This window comes from Brachionichthys hirsutus, unplaced genomic scaffold (genome assembly GCF_040956055.1).
Source record: "Brachionichthys hirsutus isolate HB-005 unplaced genomic scaffold, CSIRO-AGI_Bhir_v1 contig_1321, whole genome shotgun sequence".
In the NCBI taxonomy this organism is placed as follows: Eukaryota; Metazoa; Chordata; class Actinopteri; order Lophiiformes; family Brachionichthyidae; genus Brachionichthys; species Brachionichthys hirsutus.
In genome coordinates this window covers 128-24,312 of record NW_027180632.1, presented here as the reverse complement: position 1 = coordinate 24,312, position 24,185 = coordinate 128, and the positions used below count along the sequence as shown (strand labels likewise).

Sequence of the window (24,185 nt, the reverse complement as noted above, 5' to 3'; positions counted from 1 at the left end):
ATATTATTTTAAGGGGCTGTTCCTCTAAGTTGTACGACTCAAGATATATAAATATAACACAAGCTGGAGAGAAGGTGATGCCCTTGTTGTCGTTTGACTGAAAAAACATGAAGGTTTTAAGATGAATTGTTGGAGGGACATCTTTTCATTAGCGCGTTTAACGCTCACAAACGTCTGTGTATCATTATGCAACATGGGCTTCCTGCGTCATGTTTATGTCTCTTTACCAAAAAGGAGGTTCATTAATAGTCCTCATGACTTCTAAAGTGGTAGATGGAGCAGAAAACACCCACAAAAATGAAACATACCAGTTTTATTTAGAGAAGCAGAGCTTTAATGAGTCTTATGAAGAACAAAACAGACATCTAGATCCATCCGCTGTACACAGGATTAAAGTCATTATAAAGCACTCTATTGAAATATTTTCATGCTGAAGAAAATGGCACACACCTTACATCCAGTATATAACGAGAAATAAAAAAAAACTGAGAAAAGGCAGTGATGTAGTAAATTATATGGAGTTGAAGAGACATTGAAAAATGTAAGGTCCAAAGAAACCCCCTGGTTAAATGTGTCTTCATACTGGTGGCCAACCTTTGGCTACGTCTTGTTTCATGGCTTCAGGTAACCACTGGCAATATGCAGACAACAGAACTGAAAAAAGCACAAATGATTAAAACAAAGATCAAATAGCCTGCAGGCTAATCAAATCAGATTTAATCAATGGACAGAACAGCAAATCCTTACATTTGTCATCAGATTTCCAGACAGAGAGCAGGGCATCTCTGCAGGCAATCTTCTTTGACACCAGCGCACTGAGCAAAGCCTCCGTTCTAGGCTGCAACCTATTTAAAATGGGCAAAAAGCTCTTGAAATAAGTCTAGAACTTTCTCCATGGAAGCGTTTCCATGTGTGGAAATGCCAACTTACTTTGCCCATGTTTTCAGCATGATGGAAGGGTTTGAGAGAAGATGGACCCTGTAATTCTTTAATTTAGGACAAACCTGCAAAGCAAACATTACTCCACAAGTGCTCCTAGCAGGTTTAGTCAGATCAACTTTTTTCTTACACACATTCAACTTGATGGAACAACATGCCAACATATACAGTGGTTTGAAAAAGTGTTTGCCCCCTTCCTGATTTCTTTTTTTTTATGGTTTGTCCCCTAAAATGTTTCAGATTAAACAAATTTAAATATAAGCCTTGTGAATTTCAAACTGCTCCATAATCCAGGATCTCTGGTGCCATTCCAAATATCTCATTAAGATCCGTCCAGAACATTTTGAGTTATCTTGCTACCGGACGGAATCACTTTTTCACACAGGGCCAAGAAGGATTGGATTTTATTTTCACCCTTAATAAAAATCTTCATTTAAAAACTGCATTTTGTGTTTACTTGAGTTGTCTTTGACTAACATTATTTTATTTTTTTAAAGATCTGAAACATTTGAGTGTGATAAACTTGCAAAAACATTAATCAGTACAACGAATCTAGACCAAACCCTCCATATTACTATTATGTTTGGTTTTGATTTCATGTTATTCAGTGTAGCAGTGATGTTAACTATAATTAACTATCAAAAAATAAATACAATAAAAGAGAAACGGGTATATTAAGGGGTTTCAATATTATGCTATCATAATATTACTATTTATTAAGTAACAATACTTAGACATGTACTTGGTCTCCAGCAGTAGTAAGTAGCATTTGAACAGAAGAATTAGGTTCAAGCTGTCAATGCCAACTGATACTTGATGGTTTTTTCACAGTACCTGTCCCTCAAGCAGAAACCTGGAGAATAGCTTGTAAAGCTCGAGGCCATCTGGATATTCCATCTCCACTGCAGGCAGCTGCCAACCCACACGGACTGAGACACACATTCCACACATGTAGGCAGTCGACTTAGAAAACAACTACAGTGGTGGTGCAGTAAACTTACAGAAGGTGCTTGAACGGTGGCATCTGATGTTGCCAGTAGAGGAACAGAACCACGGTGATGGTGACTCCAGAGGGGAGCTGAAATGGCAGTACTGCGGTAGAAGCTGGGGTACCCACTCTGCTTCTGAAGCCGACACACCTGACAGACAGAAAAACAAAATCCCGTCAGCTGGTGAAAGCATCGGCCTCAACGTCCGGCTTCAATATCTGCAGCAACAACATACAGTAGCTCCAGGTGAACTTCATTATGTTGAGATTAGAGCAACTAAGATAATATTACAGACTATGGTCTGGTTAAAATTATGCTCAACTTGCTTGTTTCAGTTTCTATTCACTGACAGGTGTGTGTGGTTTTTTTACAATCACTGAGTGAGGGCTTATGAGAAAAAGCCAAACTGAATGACAATCTGTGCTACATTTTAGCTACATCTGCAATTCATCCTTAGGAATAATATGATTTCACATGTGGCGGCTCTAGAGAGAATAACCTCACAACCGCATCTGGATTGTCAAGCATACTTTTACCTTTCATGTACATCTTGCTGGTCTCCATGATCTCCTGGTAGACAACGAATTCAGGCAGAGTTTTGAACAAGGCCGAGGTGGGATGAATGAAAACAGGTTCGTCCATTAGAGGCGTCTATGAGCAGAAACACATCCAAGTTCAGAAGAGACCCCCTTAGATTACAATTACAGGCCTCAAAGCAACCTGCCTTGTATCCATTCTTCCATTTGGGGTCCAGCATGTCTTCTGACTGGACACGTCTTGCAAGATGGTCCCCGAGTCCAGCCAGAACAATCTGTCGCAAACAAACCACCTGGTGCTCTGTTGGCGGAGTCATCTTGGGATTCACAAACACGTCCACCTCCGGACACACTGCATTCACTGGGAAGAGCGAGCACAACTCATCTGCTTTCTTTCTGTGGCACTTTGCATGTTACATTTTCTGTGTGTGTGTGTGTGTGTGCGTGCGCACCTGCGTTGGTAAGCTGTCCTCTGAGCCGCCTTATCTCCACCATAGCTTTGTACCTCAGGCCATTCTCTTCACAAAATTCAGTGGTACAACAAGCATATTCACAAGCACCCACAGCACCTGTTTTCACGTGTACACAGAAATATTTAGAGTTATACTTGCTTATGTGTTGTATTCCTATTGTGTCATCTATGCTTTGGATGCTTACACTACAATGTTTTTTGTTAATGCCTCTTGTGTTCAATGGAGACTGTAAAAAAAAGTGGCTTTCTGTGTGTCACAGTCAAACCCTCTAAACCTAGTCTCAATCAGAAGCATGAACCCGTCAGGCTGAAAGCCTGCCTCAACAGAAACCTGTGAATAAATATGTTTTTGAAGCCATTTCAAGCCACCTTTAAAGGTCATGTGACCAGACAGCCTGTGCTGGTAGACACTTAATATAAAGCATGCTCACCCAGCATGACCATGAGGTCGCCCAGCAGCAGCGACGCTCCTTGCCCAGCCCACAGCCTCCTCATTTGTGTCAGCCGAGCTCGACGCTGAATGAGCTTAGAGCTCTCATCTTCACTACCTGCAGGCCTAAGGTGAAACAAAAACAAGTTTCTGGTATTAAAAGAAAAGTATCAGCTGGCCCCTAAGATTCACGTTAATACCGTACAGCAGTTTAAACATCTGCTCGTACATGAAATGTCTTCATTAGGGCTTGTTCTCACCTGTTAAGGTCTTCAAAGATCTCCCGGACTGTCATGGCCGCAACCACAGCAATGACATAGGGCAAGCACTGCTGCTGTTTACCGAGGGCTAACATCTTAGCATAGCGTGGTGCCACAGGGAATGAAGCCATGGCTCTGCCCAGGGGGGTGATGGGACAGCTCAAGCTTGCTTGCTTCATCTCTTTCACCCTTATAAGAATAAAAAAGAAAACATTTTACAAGTTAGGACGTGAAATAAGCTCCATTTGAACATTAAAAATGTAAATATAAAAATTAAAAAGATATAAATAGGTCAAGAGTCGTGACAATTTTTTTACGACTTTAAAGTAAAACAAATATCCCTCAACACCGATATGCTATCATTCTAAGCGAGAGGCGTTGACAGGTCAACAGAGGGACACCCATTGACAGGAAGTTACCGTCCTGTCCGAGGAGGCTCCTTCAAAGCTCCCAAAGAAATCAATAGCTGCTCTGCTGCAACAAGAGCCTCGGCAGAGGGGGGGGTGGGAAAGGGAAAATTGACCACCTGCAGAAGAAAACATGCAGCAATTTTTATGGGAAGACAACCGTTCTCTTTTAAAGAAATATTTACCAAAAATGAAGTCCAGTGGATTATTAATTACATTCCAACCTTTTCTATGTTGAGATCCTTCATCTGTAAAACCAGGTCTTCCACAGGCCTGCGAGTGATCTCTGCCTCTGAGAACAACCCGAAGTCTCCAAACACTGCAGATGAGCACAACCTGCAAAAGCAGATCAACAAGCATCTGTGAACAACAACAAAAACAAAAGCACCCATGCGTTGACATGTGACGGGGTTTCACGCCTCTGACCTGTAGCAGTGGCCCGGCTCTGTTCGTCCAGCTCTGCCCGCCCTCTGGTTCGCTGAGGCCTGTGAAGTCCACGTGACCTTGAACGAAGAAACTCCAGTCACTCTGTCGTAGAAACGCTTCTTGACGCGACAACAGTCGACAACGTACTTGATGCCAGGGATGGTCAGAGATGTCTCTGCCACGTTGGTGGCGACCACACACAGGCGGGTGCCCGGTGGAGAAGGCCGGAACACCTGCAGGAGCAGCACAGAAAGTGTCGCACTGCGTCAGACGGACTGAACGGCAGAAAACCTGCAGCTGTCACGTTGCCATTTTGACTCAAAGCCAATGTTTCATTCTGACTTTAAGAGCTAAATGCAGTTAGGTGAGGGACTCGGCTCGTATTTATAACATGAGCAGTGAGTGAACGGCCATGATGGCTGCAGCTGGCTACATCCAGCCCTTTAACCCTACCCAGGATATATGTGAGCCCGCACTGTGCACATCTGTCAGAATGTGAATATTGAGGTAAAATAGGTTTAAAAAACCAAAGCCATCTCTGGCTTTCTATAAAAATCAGTTTTGTATTCAGGATTAATCTCACCTTAGCCTGTTGCTCCGGAGCTAGCAAAGAGTAAAGTGGGAGAACATAGAGAGGAATGGAGGAGTCAGCCTTCTCCACTAAGAAAAGGAAACAGAGATCAGTCAGTCATTGGCACTCATCTGAAATACGTCAAGAATTACTCCTCAGGAGCAGCTTGCCTTCATTTGTGGGTTCATCTCCGAGTTCAAGGTCAGAGCCTTCATCCTCCTCATCACCAATCCCAGCCTCTCTGTCCTCGTCGCCTTCGTCCATCGGTCGGGCAGAGTAGTTATCAAGGTCGATTTGGGGCAGAGGCTGGAGACAGAAATAACTTAATTAACTGGGTACAAAAGGAATATCTGTTGAGGACAGTGACGTCCCAAATATGCACACACGAAAAACATTTTGGGGAATTTTATAAGCAGACTTACGACAGCCTTCTTTCGTTTGGCCTTCTTAAACTTCCTCATTGCCTCTGAGGTGTCTGCTTCCTCATCTTCATCTGAGCACAAAAAAATATGAGCATGTAAAAATGTAAGACCATTGTGTGATGGGGCAAACAGGTGTGTGTTACCCTCACCAGCAGTCGTGCTACTCTTCCTGAAGGGGAAAGCTTTTCGCAGTCTTCTGCACAGAGCGTGAACTTCTGCCTGGCCGGTCAGAAATACCAGGATTCCACCTGGAAAAACAGAGACCGGGAATCCGCTTCAGCTGATTTCTTACTGCAAATTACCTTGTACACGCATTTCATTTTGCTAGAACTAAATAAAAACTAAATATTATTCAAATTTGCACATCCCTCAAAAACATCTGAAAATAATAATAATGCTCAAATTGATCAAATAAAAAATGACCTTAAAAAGGATGCAAGTCCATTTTCGTGGTCATGTTTTAAAGTACGTTGCTCATTAGCAATAACTGATGATTAAACAATCAGTAGAAAGTACTGAATCTGGGGAATGTCGCGTGTCTGCGCACCTGGAGGAAGCATCCGGTGGATCTTGCAGGTTTTGTGAAACACTTCTCCGGGGTAATCGTCCAGCGGGGTGCGCTTGTTGAAATGTACAGTGACCGGGAACTGGCGAGCGTCCACCTTGATGACTGGCGGAGGTATTCGAAACAGCTTTGTGTTCTCTGTGAAGTCCTCGACTCGCAGAGTAGCTGACATGACCAGCAGCTTCATCGGTAAGCCTTTCTACAGAGGTGGAGAGAGAAATTGAATTCTAGTAATTAAATTAACTGAAAATGAGAAAACACAATGAAATATATCATCACACAACTGCAGGACGTGGACCTCAGCCGAGCCGCTTACCTTGTTTCTGAGTGGGACGATACGAGACAGCAATCCAATGAGGATGTCCGTGAAGACGCTCCTTTCATGAGCCTCGTCTATGATTATCACACTATATCTCTGGAGCAGGAAATCCTAACCGGAAAGACAGAAAGCCTGAAACAACTGCAGAGGCATCAGGCTCATTTAACGCTCACAAAATGTGTGGCAGTCATCTTCGCAATGAGGAAACACCCAAATATTTCTCCACCACCAACAAACTGTGAGGAACACGAGGAGGACAGAAACAATCTAGAGTCCATGAAGTCACTCTGTGGGGGAGAAACGATGATACCTTCTGAATCTCCTTGAGGAGGACACCATCTGTCATGAACTTGATCTTTGTATCTTTGGTCACATTCCCCTCATATCGAATCTGGTACGACACCACACTAAACACAACAAAATGTGCTATATCATTCATATGGTTTTTTTTTAGAAGTGAATGTCATATCACAAAGATTCTTCAAAAACACCACAAACATGTGTGAAATTTATTTCTTTCCTTTGATAAGTTGATTATATTTTCTCTGCCACCTGTCTGTTTGCAGGATTACACACAAAATAGGGAACTTATTTATCTGTATCATGTTGGAGTTCACTCAAATCTGTCAGAATAATTGGGCAGGTACCAAAAAAAGAACCCATTAAATTGTGGAGTGGATCTAGCTAAAGGGATCTTTGTTCCTCTGTTGAAATGTGGTGGAAGAATGAAACGAGAATGGAACCGTTGAATTTTGTTGTGTAATAATGGAGGTATGAGCTGTAATGATTTTAAATATTTTAGCATCTGCAGTGAGCTCATATATTTTACCGCGTGGACAGTTGCATCTCTTTGGCCACTCTGTGTGACATGCTCACTGCTGCTACTCTTCTTGGCTCTGTAATTCCTATTATTCCACTGCCACTGCAAGAAAAGGAAATGTAGAAGATGAGCGTAACCATTTGATATCACACATCCTCCTGGTTAACGCTTCTGGGAACGATTTAGAGCCCACATCAGAAAGAGGATAACTTACCTGGCATATCCAGCTTCATACAGAAACTGAGGCACTTGCGTGGTCTTTCCACTTCCTGTCTCTCCACAAATGACAACACAGGGATTTTCTCCTACTGCCTCCATGATGACCTGCTCCTCTGCTAGAATAGGCAGCTTCAGACGAGCCGTCTACAACGACCAATTCAAAAATACTTGAGGGACGAGCACAAAACAATACACTTTCACTTGAATAGGATACCTGTCTGTAAACAGTTGCTCTTCGTACGAACACGCACCTGTATTTCTGGTGATCTGTCAACAGGAACAAACACAGCCGGCCGCGGCGGCTCCTTCTCCTGATCAGGTCCATCTTGCTGTGTTTTGTGTTGTTCTTCCTTTAGTTCCTGCTTGTCAATCTGACAATGAAACGTCGTTTCCTTGGATTCAATAATTTCAGTGTTCTTATTTATCCCTTCACCCTCCTCCTCCTCCTCCTCCTCCTCCTCCTCATCATCGTCATCAGAAGAGGTGTCCAGACTGATAGAATCTTCTGCCTTTTCTTCATCCTCTTCCTCTGGCCATTTTCTTTTTCTATTTGCTCCACTGACACTGCTGATCTTTGGCCCCAAATCTCCACCTTCATTATCATCTGCTGACCTGGAAAAAAACCAAAATTATTAGACCCCCCAACTCTACCCTCTTTATACGCATGTGCATATTTACACACACACACACACACAATTGATAACGTACTGTTTATTCTGGTAAAGTTTGTCCCCTGTTCCCAGCTTGGCTGTGGTGTAAAGAAGCTTCAGTTCAGACTCTGGAAGTTGCACCTCAGCCAGTTTGGAAAGGATATCTGCTCTCTGGATGGAACAGACCAACAGTCAGGAAAGAAAGTTGTGAGCTATTAATAAAAATCTCAAAAATGTAACTTTAACCAGTTAGTATCCAAAAACCTGCTGATCTTATTCACAGTCAGTTACTGTAAATAAAAGAGAAACCCCATCTTTACAGCTTGCTACTATATTCAAGTTTTAAGCAATAGTAACAATAATGGCACCTCAATTTTGAGTGGCACAAATCTAATGCATCGCCACAAAACCCTTTTAAAAAGTTAAATATCGCAAGAAAAGCAGCCATAAAAGTAATGAATCAAAAATGTAAAACAAATAAAACCTTCAGAAACTCATTGATCCAAGAATGAACAAGAGAGACTATTCATCACAGCCTTTTGTCAGTCAGATACATTACAGTAAGTCTCTGTTCTGGATCACTATTCAGACCTAACCATCAATCTAATAATTTTTCTGCTTCTACTTCTGAGGTGGATTTAAAAGTTATCCTGTCAAATATAATCCGGGCCAGAGAAATATATCTCTGCTTGCAGCCACTCAGCCAGCCTCACACCTGAGCTTTCTTTTCCTTGCGTTCCAGGACTTTCTGCAGCTCTTTCCTCTGCTTCTTGGTGAGGGGCTTTTTGGTAGACACTGGTGTCCCCAAGGACTTTGGCTTCTTGGCTTTGCTGGCTGGGAGGACCAAAGCATTGCTCTCATCGACACCTTTTAACCGGCCCGCGTCTGAGAAAGAGAATCCACAGCCTGTTACAAGCCACAGTCAAACAGAAAACACACTGAAGTGGCAATATGTACAAATAATTCGACCAGTTTCCTACCTTGCAGTTCCACCACAATATCTATTTTCTTTTTATCTGCTGGTTGATGAGGCTCATTTTGCTGTCTTCCCTTCCAGTTATGTTTCTTCCTTAGTTTTCCCATTCTAAATTGAGTTCTGAAAAGTTATAAATAAACTGTATACAAAGCCACTAAGCCAGGAAATAAACTGTAATGCTAACCACTCACCTATATGAGCTAGCGGGCCGGGTGTTAATTAAAAAATAATGACGTACTCACGCAAACGTCTAAATCGTTAAAAGAAATTATATACAACTCAACCCTTCTTTATTAAACAGGTAAAAATATCGTCACAAGGGACTGAGCAGCCCTGCACGACCCTCACGTGTAAACATATACAGTGGTCCGGCAAGTAAAACCGTCCCGGGCTGGAACTTACCAACGAACAAAGGTTCCGCTTATTTCCGTGCGGTTTTTGAAAGCGGCCGTTCCGTTATCGTGTCGAAGCTTTGCTGACTCTCCGGTTCCTATCGTCACACCAGAAGGTTTATATTTTGACAAGACAGTTTCTTTCGTAAAAACATAAGAGCGAACGTAGAACGCAAACCTTTCCTACAAGTCAGGCCATTAGAAATCTTTACAATTTGTCCCAATTTCTATTTCACAAAAGAATACGCAGCGGAACGATACCTGACCAAATGTGTTTTGTCAATCGTGGTGTCAGAGGTCTAAATGTTACGTGATCTGCCCACCTGAAAGAAATCTGAGAAAACAAATGCGACGTTTTAAAATTACATTTATTTTTCAAAGTCATTCATTATTAAAAGTGAATTTCTTTTCCAGTTGAATTATTTCTAAAATTTACAGAACTTACTACATCTGACAGAAATGGGAAAATTTGAAAAGCATACGCTACATATCAGCAGTTGATTAAGTATTTCAGAAATAACCGATTCCTACTTAAAATTTTCATTTGCATTTCAACATCATGAACAAAGATGATGAGAAATTAATTTCCATTTCAATTTTTTTTTAACCATATTGAACTTTTTAAAATAATAATAAAAAACAGACTTAATATTTTAACTATGGCTTGGCATTTTAACCCCACATACCATGTCTGAACAGTTGAAATTTAATTTCATCAATGAATAAACAATTAGAAAAGTCTATGGAATTATAGTCTTTAATACAAAAGCCTGTAAGATACAATTCTCTACTGTGCAAACGATGAACATCTCTTTTCTCGACATCACAGCGCCGTCTCAGATGCGGCTGTCTATGTACTCGTGCTCGCCCAGACCTTCCCCGGCGACCAGGCTGTCCTCTGCGGTTGTCCTTGCTTCCTTGGACAGCTTCTCAAACCTCCTCAAAAACACAAGGAGGGCCCCCAGCAGAGCCGCCTGCACCACCACAAATGCAAACAGACAGACCTGCGAGGTCAGGGCTAAATCACAGTACCAGTAGTGGCAGGAGTCCAGGATCTCCTGTTCGGTTAGATACACCACCAGTCTCCCTCTTAGGCTGGGTGGCGAGCTGCAGTTGACGCCCAAGTGTGCCTTCAGGCTGGCAGGCTGACGCATCAGCCAGGCGCGGAGGTAAAGGACACCACAGTCACACACCCAGGGGTTACCGTGAAGGGACACAAAACGGAGGGAGGCTAAATGATCTAGAAAGCCGTTTGGGAGGATTGTGAGCAGGTTTTTATGGAGAAGGAGCTCAGTGGTCCCAGCAGGGAAACTGGTGGGCAGCGATGAGGAGGTGAGGGTCCTGCTGCTGCAATTCACCTGACTGCCTTGGCAGACGCAGCGGTTTGGGCAGGCGGACGACCTATAACCTCTTAACAAGAAGAGCAGACACAGGAGCAGAGGCCTCTTCATGGTTGCTAAGAGAAGGAAACGGGCGTTTATTCCTACCACGTGTTGCAGTTGGTTTCATTTTAAGGATCGAAACATCAGCAGCTCTTTGTAACTTTTTGCAGCTGAAAAATGTATTTCGGCAAATCAAATTAAGCTGCAAACAACTAACACATTATTTCTCCTGACAGAATATTATCGATCCAAAGCATTAAAAAGGGATAATTCAGGAATATACTGTAAAAACGTAGCCTTTTATATACACGACTATTCCAATTTGAGGAAGCTCTATAAATTAAATAACTACAACAATTTCGAGACGGATAAATTACGACATGATGCCATTTTATTCTTTGCTTTGTCTTTGTTTGTATGTAACTGACCACAAAGCAGACTTCAGTATTCATCATCTTGTGAAACCTTTTTTTCCCCAGAAGTATTCAGTATATACTTAAACAATACTTGAGAGCTATTTACCTTCAGTGCTGTGTGTCTTCAGGAGAGAGCTTGTTTCTTGCAGTCGCTCTGAGAGGCAGAGTGTTCCTGTCAGCTGGCACACCCTGATAAGACTGCTGTCAAATATCAACACGCATACACAGTACACACACAAGTACAGCCTTCCAATGGGACAGAGGAAGCATCTACACCTAACAAGTATTTCTAAAACATTGTTTTGGTATTACAAATGTGCTCAATTAATATTCCTATATTTCATTTATTCACATTAACTGCTGGTGTTATGTAGAGAATGTTTAAGTCAGATTACAGTAGGTCAGCTCAATATGCAAGCAGCATGTCTATAAAAGTTTGTGATGATGAGGCTGCTTGCCTAAGTTTATATTAAGGTCTTCCTACTTTACCTATTGTTATGACCTAATTACAAAATACTCCCCAATTTATTTATTTCTATTCAAGTTACAGATCTGTAAAATAAAGCACATTTCAAACATTCAGAAAAGACTAAGTCTGACATCTTGATGTGCTTGTCGGGTGTAATAGTAGCGGATCACTCCAGTACTGTGCTCAAGCCCAGTTCTGTAGAACCTTTAGTGACATTGAGATTTTCCATTTTCTGCATACATACATTTCCACTTTGAAAAAATTGAGAGGTAAATATTAGACTGATCGTTGCTATGCAGTAAGCAAAATGTAAACAACAATGTGTGTTATGTTGACTATGCACCTTTTTATTTATTTTTCTGAGTTGAGATGAAAATGTCATGATTTTGGTTAAAACCAGTTACACAAGGGTGATTAAAATAACTTAAATGAGCCCCACTATAATCTATCTTTATGTTGATGTTACACAATAATATATCAAAGATTACACTTCTCCATTCAGCATAAGTGTTCTTACTGTGTCAATTTATTTTACTTGTCCTTTAACAGAAAAAGCTGATATTTCTATCAGCCCCAATAATGTTACGTCTACTTGCGTCTCCTCTGACTGACAGGGAGCGCATGTTGTGTGCATCGCAGAGGAAGAATGGCTGCAGGAGATAAACGTGAAGCAGCAGATTATATTCCTGCAGCAGCTCCAGCTCCGATGTCCAGAACTGACAGAGGATGTTTTGCTCTGCTCACTGAATATTATTTTACAACCCTGTAATAATAAAAGAAAAGTACAGACTGACGAGAAACAGGATTTTATTCATCACACATTTTATAAATGGGGTCCAGCTGAGCTCACAGCCTTCAGGCAAAATGTTTACTGTTCCACAGCATCAGTCTGCACATTCACACAAACACACAATCTTAACTCACACACTGGATACACACCTGACTGACGGAAAGCAGCAACACACATCCAAGGAGAGAAAACAGAAGCACAGGCAGTATTCGCTCTTCTTTGTGGATCTATTTTTAGCATCCCATGGTAGCAATAGAGCATACTGTAGGTCATAATTATACAAGCATGGGACACTGAAGTAAAAATAGGCCTGAAGCGTTTATCAGATTTGAACAGCAGCATGCTAGTCCATGCACCGTTTAACTACACCAAGCGCCTCAATATGTCAAAGGCGCTCCATTCACAGTTAGCCACTGGCAATAAGTGCATTTTCAGCTCAGCCAGCACATACAAAAATGCTGGCAGAGGATATTTTTGACTTGCTATATGTAAAAAAGAAAATAAAAAGACAATATCACAAGTTTAGGGTTTTTAACATAAGTCACAAGGAAATTATGAGGATGGATTCATGGCAATGTTCCAGAACTATCAGAGAAAATCTCATGAAACACACACACACACACACACAAAAATCAACTCACAAACTTACAATAAAAACAAAGTCCACGTTCAAATTTCAAAAGTCACCAACAAGATACATGTCTTTACAAAATATTTTGTAGCACTCATAGTCATACCCTGATGAAATATTCAAAACGTTAAGTATTTATAAATTAGACACACCGAGTAATATTTTAAATTACTTAATTATATATGTTAAGAGTGTTAAAAACAGAAAGGGGCTCAAAATGGGCAAACATAACATTTCAGAGAAAAAAGAACCCTCTGCAGACAAAGTATACAAAGCACCAAACTGAGGATGAAATACAGCCATGATATCCACGTCAGCGACGCTCAGGGACAGCAGGTCGCGCTGCTGCTCAGCTTTCCTCTGGGAGACGTCACTGTTCTTTGTCGTGCATCTGCTGCTGCATCTTATTCAGCATCTCCTGCATCCTCTTCAGCTGCAGACAGACACCAAAGTTCGGTTCAGTGGGAAATCTGAACACCTGCATTTGATGTTATGGTATTTTTAACATGATGTCAACATTTATGACTCACTGCAGATTCCTATTCATTATTGTAGCATTTTTTAAATCAAAATTATTACAATCAGGTAAATCAATAATTTGTATGCTAACGCATGTCTCTAAAATGGAGAGGCAACTTTATATCTAAGATGCTTTATTTTCTTTCCACAACGGTCAGTGACTACTATTACTATATTTATTTATTGTACATATAATCTACAGAAATTGATGTTGTGATTAATCTAATCTGATCTAATCTAAATAATTAAATTTATATTTGATATAATATTTATTCTAATATAATCGATTCATCTCATGGCTCTTGACAGGAAGCTTTACTTTTACACATTATTAAATATGAGTTAAGTAGAATGTCCATGAAGGAATATTTGATTTGATTTATTGCAAATATTCATGTTAATAATCACCAAATGTCGAGTTATACGGATTTCAGTACAATGTTTTCAAAAATTAGAATCTGAATAGTAAGATATTTGCAGCTGCAAAACCAGTGTGGCCGTGTAAAATGTACAGCAAATGATGTTATAGATAATAAAGTTGTATAAAAAGGAAATAAACAAAGCACAGGTAATCTGTAGTAAAGTATAATCATCATCATCATCTCACGTCTGATGAGAGAAACGGAAGCATGACGCATCAGCTACGATAATCAGAATGTGGCTTCTAACAGAAATCAAAACCTCAACTGTCGGTGGAACAGCATCAGAGTTGGTTTGTACCTCCTCATCTTTCATTTTGATTAGTTTCTCAGTTTCCACATCTGGGGTGGAGAGCGGCAGGATGGGGATGGGGCTCTCTATACGGTTGTCCTGTGCCAGTTTACTAAGAAGAAGAAGATGAAGAAGATGAGAGGTAAACAACACTGTAATCCCAGCCATATGAGCTTTGATGTTTCACATACCTGGTCATTTCCTGGATGCACTGCGCTCTGTAGTTTTCATAGTGGACATCACAAGTCACGTCTTTCAGATCGTGCATGTGCGAACGGATCAGCATGTTTCTCAATTTCACAAAGTCACAATGCGACTGATTCTCCACTGAGGAAAGAAAAATGTAAAAATCTACTTAATCATCCAGTTTGCAAAATTCAAACTGGTCAGACTGGAATGTATGAAAATACCTTCAACGATTCCCCAGGGATAGAGCCTCCCTCTCACTCTCTGCCCTCGAGCCTCCACCACTGTGTTACTGCCAATCACAGCAAACGGCGTGCACTCCTGGACTCGGACACAACACAGCCTTTTACACAACCAGGAACCGTACCGGGGCTCGAAGTAGCAAACCAGCAACGTTCAGTTACTGAACATTCAGAGGGACTGAATGTCTCCTCTTCATTAAAGGCTTTTAATACTGATGCTACTGACACGAATCTCTGAATCAGACTGATGTTACTGACACGAATCTCTGAATCAGACTGATGTTACTGACACGAATCTCTGAATCAGACTGATGCTACTGACACGAATCTCTGAATCAGACTGATGTTACTGACACGAATCTCTGAATCAGACTGATGCTACTGACACAAATCTCTGAATCAGACTGATGCTACTGACACAAATCTCTGAATCAGACTGATGTTACTGACACGAATCTCTGAATCAGACTGATGTTACTGACACGAATCTCTGAATCAGACTGATGCTACTGACACGAATCTCTGAATCAGACGCAGGATAGTCTGTTATTGTTACAGCCTGAACAGTTATTCGCTTGTATATGCAGAGACATTGGTTCTGTTGATCTTTTTAAATGTCTCATTCATGCATTTTCCCAACCGCCAGTTCCTCGCAGGGCCACACACACACACACACACACACACACTCACACTCACACCTACAGACAGTTTAGTGTCACCAATAGACTCACCTTCAGCTCTTTGTCAAGTTGCTTAAACTCTTCATCTTCATCCGAGTCGCATTCTGGGAACTGATAAACTTTGATGCCGAACTTGTCTATTTCTTCTCGTATCTGGATGTTCGCATGCACAAGAAAAGAGAACTCAGAACACCGGTTACAGAGAACAATGCACAGCAACGGCGGGTCCACCACGGAGCTGCAGGACTCACTCTGTCTTTGAGCTTCTTTATCTCATTGGGCGTGAGGCAGTCAGCTTTAGCAATGAGTGGGATTATGTTCACCTTTTCGTGCAGAGCCTTCATGAACTCAACATCCACAGGACGCAGCCTGTGGAAAGACACGGCACGGAGGCCGAAGGAATTCAAGTTGACTGTCAACTCCAGTAAACAGGTGGAGGTGCTGTTCCCTTCCCCCGAGGTCGCTGTCACAAATGAGCACTTTGAACTGCATGTGTGTGTGTGTGTGCGTGTGTGTGTGTGTGTGCGTGTGTGGGTGCGTGTTGTTACCCGTGCCCAAATGGAGGGATAAAGTACAGGCAGCAGTGGACTCTGTTGTCCTGGATGTTCTTTCTGTTCAGTCCACTCTCATCCCTGAAGTATTGTTCAAACTGCTGATCAATGTAGTCTGTGATCGGCTTCCAGCTGGGACACACACACACACACACACACACACACACTCAACTTGATCAACACACTGTGAACTGAGGGGGGGGCTGGCTGAATCAGAGCCACGGGTCTTCCTGCTCACCACTTATTGTTGTTGACGGCGTCTCCGAACCCTGGCGTGTCCACGATGGTCAACTTGAGCTTGACTCCCTTCTCCTCAATGTCGACGGTGTGTTTGATTATCTCCACGGTTTGGTTGATGCGCTCTGTGGAACATCGACACGGCGAAGGAAATGACTGAATCCGCAGGGGGAAGGATAAATTAGAACAAGGCGTGGATGATGCAAAATAACTTCTGATAGGGAGGAAGGTATTTGATTGTGTTTGATAGCGGCATGATTGATTATCCAACTTAATTCAGAGCTCTTTTACAAATGCATTGGATGTAAGAGGATACGGTTATTAGATGATAACACTTAACTCACTAATATTTCTTCATACTTTATCACTTTACCTCTTTATCTGCAACACACAAGCTCGTTTTGATTCTTATTAAAGATGCAAAACTTTTGAAACAAGTCACGAATACACTTAAACATTAGAAATACTCTTCTGTTATGGAAAAAATTCACATTTGTAACTCTAACACAGTTTTGCTACTGCTAACAGGAATATGAATTCTTATAATTCGACAGGTGTAAGTTGTGTGTAGGTAATAACTTTCTAATGTAGGAACCATTTAGTGAACATTAAATATGGGTGACACATCTGACGTGTTTTATTGACTCAAAAATGGACATTTTTAAGAAAGAATAAAAGTACAATGCCCTTCAAATAGAAAAAGATTGAGCAGAGATTTCGGCAGTGAAAAGGTTGGATGAGATGGACCATGTTTGCAAAAACACACCTGACACCAAGGTGCAACCGTCAGCTGATACACAGAGATAATAAACGGAATGACGACTCACCCTCAGCGTTCAGTAACTTCCTGTCTTTGTAGAGGTCTGTGAGGAACAGGCTGTTGACAAGGGTGGATTTTCCCATGCCAGACTCTCCTGCACACATACACACACACACACACACACACACACACCTTTACATAAGGTTAATTGCAGGGATGACAGATCAAACTGCAGTAGATCTCGTGAGGTGTGGTCGAACGTGTTTCACCTCCAGCTACAGACTGACCTGCAACCATCAGTGTGAAATCGAAGCCTTTCTTCACAGACTTCCTGTGGACCTGGTTGGGAAGAGTTGCGAATCCCACATACTGTTTCTCCTTAGACACAAAGAAGGACACGGAGAGGAGGAGGAGGAAGAAGAAAAGACGTTCAGCAATAGTTCATTCTTTAGAGAAAGAAACTGAAATCAATTAACTAACACAACTAATTATTAGTTCTATCTGAGAAAGGTTTAAGAGTTGAAACAACGACTCAATCGAAGCAACTGGTAGCTATATTGGTTAAAGATTCAAAACATTTTCTAGTTGCAACACCAGAGCAAAGACAAAATGTTTGGTTTCCGGTCCGAGATGACAGGCGGTGGACGGTGTGTAACTACGTCTATTTTTTCTGTGTGAAACCGGTACTTAAGTGCTGTTTTCAGGAACCCTTTCTTTACTCTAATTACTCCATTTTCCTTACTTTACTTTTTCAACATTTCAGTGTGGAAAAATCACAGTTCTTATTTCAATACATGTGTTTGATAAAATAAATTATAAGTAGAGGCTAGTACAGATTCATAATATAAGCTGCAATCAGAAAACACAGCAATTAAAATGAGAGATTAATGGAAACTGTTGTCAATAATTACGAATATATATATACATACACACACACACATAATAAGTACTTTTATTTTGGTATTTACATTAGTATATTTTGATGCTAGTGTTTGCATTCACTTGTACTTCTACACAGCCATACTGCGACTTTCAGCAAAGTTAAGGATGTTCGTACTTAGTCAACCACTACAAAAGACAAGCCAGACAGTATATGGCTTTGAAAGGGGACTTTAAGAGTTAACAGATGAGTCATACAGTTAACACACCAAAAACCAGTAGTATATAAATAGCAGCAGATATCAAATAAATGTGAGTTCGGAGTTTCTAATGTGAAAACGAAATGATCTGGCAGCTGCCGATGCTATAAAACGACCACAACAGACAGACCACATCACGGAAACAGAAAATCTACAGCTGCATGGAAAAACACGTGTGCAGCAAGCATTCCTCCATGAGCAGCTGAAAATAACCAGCGTCTCAGATTTTCCACTTTAACCCACAGAAAAACACAAAGAGAACCAGACGATGCCGGTCTCCGGCTGGGTCAGCCCGTGGCCCCAAGCCCTGCAGGCTTTCTCTGCCGCATTTGGCAGGACGTCATCTTAACCCTACAGCACATGTCGCAGTGTGTAGATATAAATACACACTTGGGAGCCTATGAGAGCATTCATACACCGACAGAAGCAACTTTCAACGGTCCTGAAAAGCTCTTTTTTGACTCTGCAGACACCCGAGCCAACCACACAGCCAGTATCTTCCTATGCTGTCAAAGGTTGTCAGAGACAGTTCCGACAGTCTCCCTGGGTGACGATCGTGCTCATAAAAACACACATTCACGCATTCAACCCCACAGTGGGTGCAAACAGTACGTGGCCGACGCACTGGCCAGTGAGCAGGAGTGATGAATCTGTGGAAACATCTCCAAGGAATCAATAAGAAATCAGAAGATTGCTTTGAGAAAAGAGAAATCATCTGAACAGCAGATGTTCCACCTCTGCAAAAATAATCAGAGTCCACAGGAAGCTTCGCTAGCATGCATTCATAAAGGTCCCTTTCCTCCCACATACTCATCTTCTTACCTTCTGCCTGGCTGCTCTCACTCGTGGGCACAGCAGCCGTTCCACCAGTTTTTCCTGCAGCATGATGGCATCCATCCCAAACTGCTCCAACACTGACGGACCAAAACAGCCAAAGCTCTCAGAAAGTTGAAAAGCAGCCCAATAAGAAAAAGGAAAAAGCAAACCTGGAGCCTCAACTTGTCTGCTGCTCTGTGTCCTTTCCCAAATTATCTCCAACTCACGTCTTTCCTGTTTGTCCTCTTTAAATACGGGCCTTTTGTTCCTCCTGCTTTCCCTATCGAGATCCCCTTTCTCCTTTCCCTGTGTACTCGCCTCCCTTTGCCCCGCAGCAATCTGTCTCTCCCTGTTCAGGCAGGTACGGAGGAATTCTTACTGAGACGGAGGAAACTGAAGAGAGGGAGTAGGAGAGAGGTGGCAATTTGAGGGAGGAAACAAGCAAGGGATGGAAGAAGCAAAGTCTCTAAAAGGAACTCATTCATTCAGCCAGTATTCCCTCCCCCAGCTCAGACCGCTGTACGGAGACAGAAAGAGAGGGAACAGAACGAAAGTGATGATGTTTTGTTGACCTCAGTGTGGAAAGATGTGAAAGACAAAAGAACTCGCTTGAACTTGACAGTGACGAAAGCTGGACTGGGTTCAGAAACAAACGACAGATAACAATGCAACTACTGCAAGTCCAGGCCCGTAGAGTGAGATGATCAGATAACAAGCAAACAAACACGCCGAGCCAAAAGCTAAGCAAACATGTGTGATCTGTTCAGAATCATCCACAGACTACGACTGCATCCCAGGGAGTGAGATTTCACTGAAGAATCGATGGTGCAAGAAATATTCCTTTATTTAGTCCAGCAATAAAAAACAAATCACTGCATTCAAACGCCTTCTAAAAGTAGTAACAACAAAACGCATGTGAAGAGAGCAAAAAATGTCTGCAGCGAAGTATTTCATAACTTTATTGGATACTCATTTCACTTCAGTTATTTACATGAAACCAGCTGATATGTTTAGAGGTTAAACGTCTCTTTCATGGACCGGTTAATTAGTCATAAAGTCCTAACATTTGACAAGCAGACCACATAAAAAATGTTTACAGCTGCATGGAAAAACATGTGTGCACTGGATTAATGTTTAAATACTGGATTTAATCATTTGTAGTTGAAAAGTTCCTTTTGATTGAAAATCTCAACCTGACGGTGTTAATCCTTAAATAAAATAGTCATAGCTGAGCTTTTAATGACTATACAACTTCAAATGTGATAATGCTGTTCTTCACATCAGCATTATTTATATGTAAAAGTACCTTGCAATACATGTAAGATAAAACAGCAGCCACTTTGGAGTGCATCTCTACATTGGACATTGATTTACTTTATTTGTCTATTGATGGAAACAGTTCCACATCGTGGTGCATGTAAAGTTCATATAGGTGCGATTTTACGCAGATATGTCTTCATTGTGAGCATAGTTTTTGATGCCGAAGGGGTTTTTCAAACTTCATAGGCTAAGATTACAAGTTTCATATTTAGCATAAAGACACATGAGTTGCATCAATCATCTCCTCCAGCTCTCCTCACAAGGGCAAATAAACATGTCTGTCTGTGTTTGAGGAGGCTGTGGATGATTGCTTCCAGATGTGACAGTGGTGTGTGTGTGAGTGTGTGTGTGTGTGTGTGTTTGTTGCGGGCAGCAGATCTTAAACTTGTTTGAAAAAAAAAATACTTTTTTCTTTTTCTTTCCAAAAGTAGACACACCCCACAATCCTGCTACAGTCCTACTCCACACCACAGGGGGGCGGCAGAGGGCCCAACCCATATAAAATTATGCCCTGAGTCTGGTGGTTTCTCTAAAGGAGAAATGTTTATCATCGTTGGGCAGGCTGGGGGATGGGGGGGGCAGTTTGAATGGAAGAAAAGAGCAGATGTCTTCAACTGGTACTGCAATAGTCCCTAAATAAACCCCATCTGAAGTCTATCTCCAGCTGTCCCTCTCTGTCAATACAGTCTCACTAACCTCTCCAATTCACTTTTCTATTATACTTGAAAAGTCTGGATTGTATATAATAATCTCACAAAGTGGTATCTTGTACGCACTTTTGAATTCACCCCCTCCCTCCAGACACTGATTGTTACATCTTGTTGCAGCTTTTACCTGCATTTGTTTGTTTGTCTGTGTGAATCTTCGCTGTTCCACAGGACGTTTAGCAACATGACTTTTAGTTCGCTATAATGATCTAAGAAGAGGTATAGTCCGAGTAGATTACAGGGACAACGTTCGATTATAAATCACTTTTGTCAACATTGCGAGAGCATTTTGTCGATATCATGAAAAACTAGAGAGCGCAGACCTCTGCCAAGCAGCTCGTTCCCCTCCTAATTGGATTTACACCGTCCACATGGTGATCTGGAACATCATCAAAAGGTTCTAAATTGTTCTTGGTATCTTTATACACCAACCAGGAAAATTGGTTTATGTGTATTTTTTTTTCCTGTTTTTTTAAATCTGTAAATTATGTTTTCAGAGTCATTCAAACTGATTAAAAGTATCTCTGAAAAGTAAGATATTATTCCCTACATCCATTCATCCATGATCTTGTAGACAAGACGGCAATTGCCTCATCTAAGTCTGATGTCATTTTGTTGAATGAGTCCACAGAAGGAGAGATCCAGACATCAGTCTCTCAGTCAGCAGACAACACTCAGTCTTTCTCTCAGTAATAAAAAAAACTATTTCTAAAGGCCCCTAGAGCCAACTATACTGAAAGGATATGAAAAAACAACAACTGCGAACACAAACACACAAATAAATGAATAAAAAAATCAATTTCTACAGCGCACCCATAATTTCCTGGTGCTACAGTGAGGAGAAACCACAACGCAGACACGGAGAAAAGGCCGGAGGGAGACTCTCCGACCGACCAGTAAAATACAACGGTGTCGTATCCGCAGGAACGGCAACGTTCAGCCCACTGCTTAAAACGTTGATCCAAGATAATGGATGCAGAGTATCCGTAGTGATCAAAGGAGTATCTTCGATGGGAATGTAGGAAGAATATTACTAAATAATAAAAGGATTGGGATTCCCCCCCCCCACACTCCATTATTTTAAAATGTTAAGAACAAACGTTCAGTGAACAGACACCCACACACAGAATAATCACCACAAAGGATTCTGGGTAGGTTCGATGGCGTCGTCCACTCCTTCGCATAAGAGAACTTATAAAAACAGATAGAATAAAGACTGTTGCCTGGCAACGTAATATCAAAGGGATGGCAATGACGTGGTGGTGATGCCATGCGTGCACAATAATTATAGCTAAACCGGATTGGGTCAGACTATTAATTTCCATGAGAAGGCACATCTATCTGGCACCCGACCAGATTATACCAGCAAGGCGTGAATATGATGGACGACGGCAGAGGAGTATGAACGGACTTCATGTTGGATGAACGTGAATATAAATTCTACAACGTGAAGAGGAAGAGGAGCAGGAGCTGATGTCTTCAGGAGGATCTTAATTTCCACCTTAGCCACTATTTCCTTTGAGTACGTAGTACAGGTGGAGGGCTGAATGTCTTCTCCATTTTTGGTTACTTGTACATCGACCATTAATGTTTCAGAGGTTAACATCAATTTAATCTTCACTCCATTCTTTACTACTTCTTTTAACATTCGCCTTATAATTAGTTTATTGATCAACAACAGCAGCAAAATGCTGCTTAGCCTTGACACATCAGTAATGGTGATGACATAACAGAGGCTACATATGATCATATATAATTCTGTGGTGTCATGGTGACATACAAGGGATCAAAGCTGCTGCAAGCAGTTTATTTTTGGCATCACTGTGCAAACAGTTCACATCTCTCCATGCCTCTAATCCAGTGGCCTGAGATAAACTTTCGGCTCAGCTATAACTTAAAAACCAAACAAATAATCTTCTTCCTGCATCGCAAATGATCCCCTTCTACTCAAACACCCAGCAAGCAGTGCTTGAAGGACACTGCTTGTTTGTTCTGAGGTTTAAACTCTTTCATTTAGTCGTGGATTCATTTTTGATGAGTCTAAGTTGAAAACATCGAAATTGTTTTCCACTCGACCGTTGCTGAAGCCCCGTAAAAGCTTGATGATGGGCTGTACTTAAAGTAAGCGGGCCTCTCGCTCCCTTTGAGGCTGCAGCATTATGAAATACAAACTTTACCCAAATGAACATATAACATTAGGTCTGTTTGAGGCTCAGCATGATGCAATGTAAATATGATAAATAACGTTAGCCTAATCTTAGTTCCGCTGCAGATTGATCATGAGCATCATCCCGCAGATAGCGGCCTAAGAACGTTAGTCTGCACATATTGTGGAAAAACTGGGGTCTTATGTCGGCTTCAATTAAACATATCGATGGCCAAAACGCAAAACCTCCCATCTGCAGAATCCTCTCTTTTGAGGAAAGTAAAGAAACGTGTTGTTTTCTTGCAGAATGCCGTGTTTTATGGATACTTATATATTATTATTACTTATTATGGATACTTATGGATACTGATCTTAGACTTTATTCCTGTATCATGTGTAAACAATACCGACTCGGTATCGATGCCTTGCAAAGTGCACAGAGAACGTTTTCCACTACTTTTTCTGGATCATTTTGCAGATAGGAGCTTTTGCGTTTCTGCCATCGACAAACGCACTGCAGGTGCGCATGCGCTCTGCTGTCACATGCTGAGAGGAGGAGGAGGAGGAGGAGGAGGGGGCCCAGCTGGCTCATGTCACCGCCGTGTTTCTGCAGGGTTTCGTTGAAGGAGCCCAACAGCAGCGGCTGGAATCAGGTCATCGTCATGCGGCGCGCTGAGCTTCCGGTGGCTCCGTTCGGTCGGACTGGACGATAATCGCCGGTGACTCCGCGGCGCGTCTCGGAAGAGAGGATGAACCAGGAGGATGCCGAGGACCGTCTCAGCCGCGCTGCCCCACATTACGCGTCTAAAAATGAAACCCGTGACGGACACGCTGCCCTTTGGAGCGTCGTGCGCGCAAAACGGCCAAACGCAAACGCGCACATCGGAAATGTAAAATAGTGCCCGAGCTGCTGAAGGCTGGGCGTTTTCAGCTCGCCGCTATATTCCAGTAAATAAATATCCCAGAAGAAATACATTCCCGAATACAATTAAATAAAAGCAGCCTAGTGCCCCCCCTCCTCACCTCCGCGCTGTCCTCTGGCGCCCATCATCGGACGGATGAGGCGGCGGCGCAGGTGCAGGATGCGGAG

General features: G+C 41.9%; 3 protein-coding genes across 3 annotated transcripts; all 3 read right to left on the bottom strand.

Annotated features, from left to right (window-relative positions):
- Positions 1-412: 412 nt before the first annotated feature.
- Positions 413-9,108, bottom strand: LOC137916241 (probable ATP-dependent RNA helicase DHX37). The gene is made up of 26 exons (XM_068759320.1): positions 9,006-9,108; positions 8,741-8,910; positions 8,084-8,196; positions 7,627-7,987; positions 7,371-7,519; positions 7,166-7,258; positions 6,647-6,743; positions 6,334-6,447; positions 6,000-6,216; positions 5,596-5,700; positions 5,453-5,523; positions 5,201-5,336; positions 5,043-5,119; positions 4,460-4,692; positions 4,258-4,369; positions 4,046-4,152; positions 3,627-3,815; positions 3,368-3,492; positions 2,917-3,033; positions 2,653-2,825; positions 2,465-2,579; positions 1,941-2,078; positions 1,774-1,868; positions 931-1,004; positions 748-845; positions 413-654 (listed from the first exon to the last, which is right to left on the bottom strand). Exons 1-26 carry the CDS (start codon positions 9,106-9,108, stop codon positions 578-580), a joined length of 3,459 nt encoding a protein of 1,152 aa, XP_068615421.1. The 3' UTR covers positions 413-577.
- A 1,121-nt stretch (positions 9,109-10,229) lies between these two features.
- LOC137916244 (platelet glycoprotein Ib beta chain-like) lies at positions 10,230-10,844 on the bottom strand. Its single transcript, XM_068759322.1, has one exon. The coding sequence runs from the start codon at positions 10,842-10,844 to the stop codon at positions 10,230-10,232; it is 615 nt and encodes a 204-aa protein (XP_068615423.1).
- A 1,653-nt stretch (positions 10,845-12,497) lies between these two features.
- Positions 12,498-19,217, bottom strand: LOC137916242 (septin-5-like). Its single transcript, XM_068759321.1, has 12 exons — positions 19,106-19,217; positions 18,929-19,020; positions 17,255-17,345; positions 17,035-17,121; positions 16,209-16,332; positions 15,968-16,102; positions 15,671-15,788; positions 15,471-15,572; positions 14,722-14,818; positions 14,503-14,638; positions 14,321-14,423; positions 12,498-13,514 (listed from the first exon to the last, which is right to left on the bottom strand). Coding segments are annotated over exons 1-12 (1,149 nt in total). The 5' UTR covers positions 19,107-19,217; the 3' UTR covers positions 12,498-13,451.
- Between the last annotated feature and the right edge of the window lie 4,968 nt (positions 19,218-24,185).

Bases quoted from the DNA above. Each gene is read 5' to 3' on its own strand.
- LOC137916241 (XM_068759320.1), bottom strand. From the start codon at position 9,108: ATGGGAAAACTAAGGAAGAAACATAACTGGAAGGGAAGACAGCAAAAT. The intron at 6,448-6,646 runs GTATCATCGTTT...CTTTCCGGTTAG, and splicing joins TCCTCAAGGAGATTCAGAAG to GATTTCCTGCTCCAGAGATA. The intron at 5,337-5,452 runs GTAAGTCTGCTT...TTCTGTCTCCAG, and splicing joins CCAAACGAAAGAAGGCTGTC to CCTCTGCCCCAAATCGACCT.
- LOC137916244 (XM_068759322.1), bottom strand. From the start codon at position 10,844: ATGAAGAGGCCTCTGCTCCTGTGTCTGCTCTTCTTGTTAAGAGGTTAT.
- LOC137916242 (XM_068759321.1), bottom strand. The intron at 16,103-16,208 runs GTGAGCAGGAAG...TGTGTGTCCCAG, and splicing joins GCCGTCAACAACAATAAGTG to CTGGAAGCCGATCACAGACT. The intron at 13,515-14,320 runs GTACAAACCAAC...GTCTGTCTGCAG, and splicing joins TCAAAATGAAAGATGAGGAG to CTGAAGAGGATGCAGGAGAT.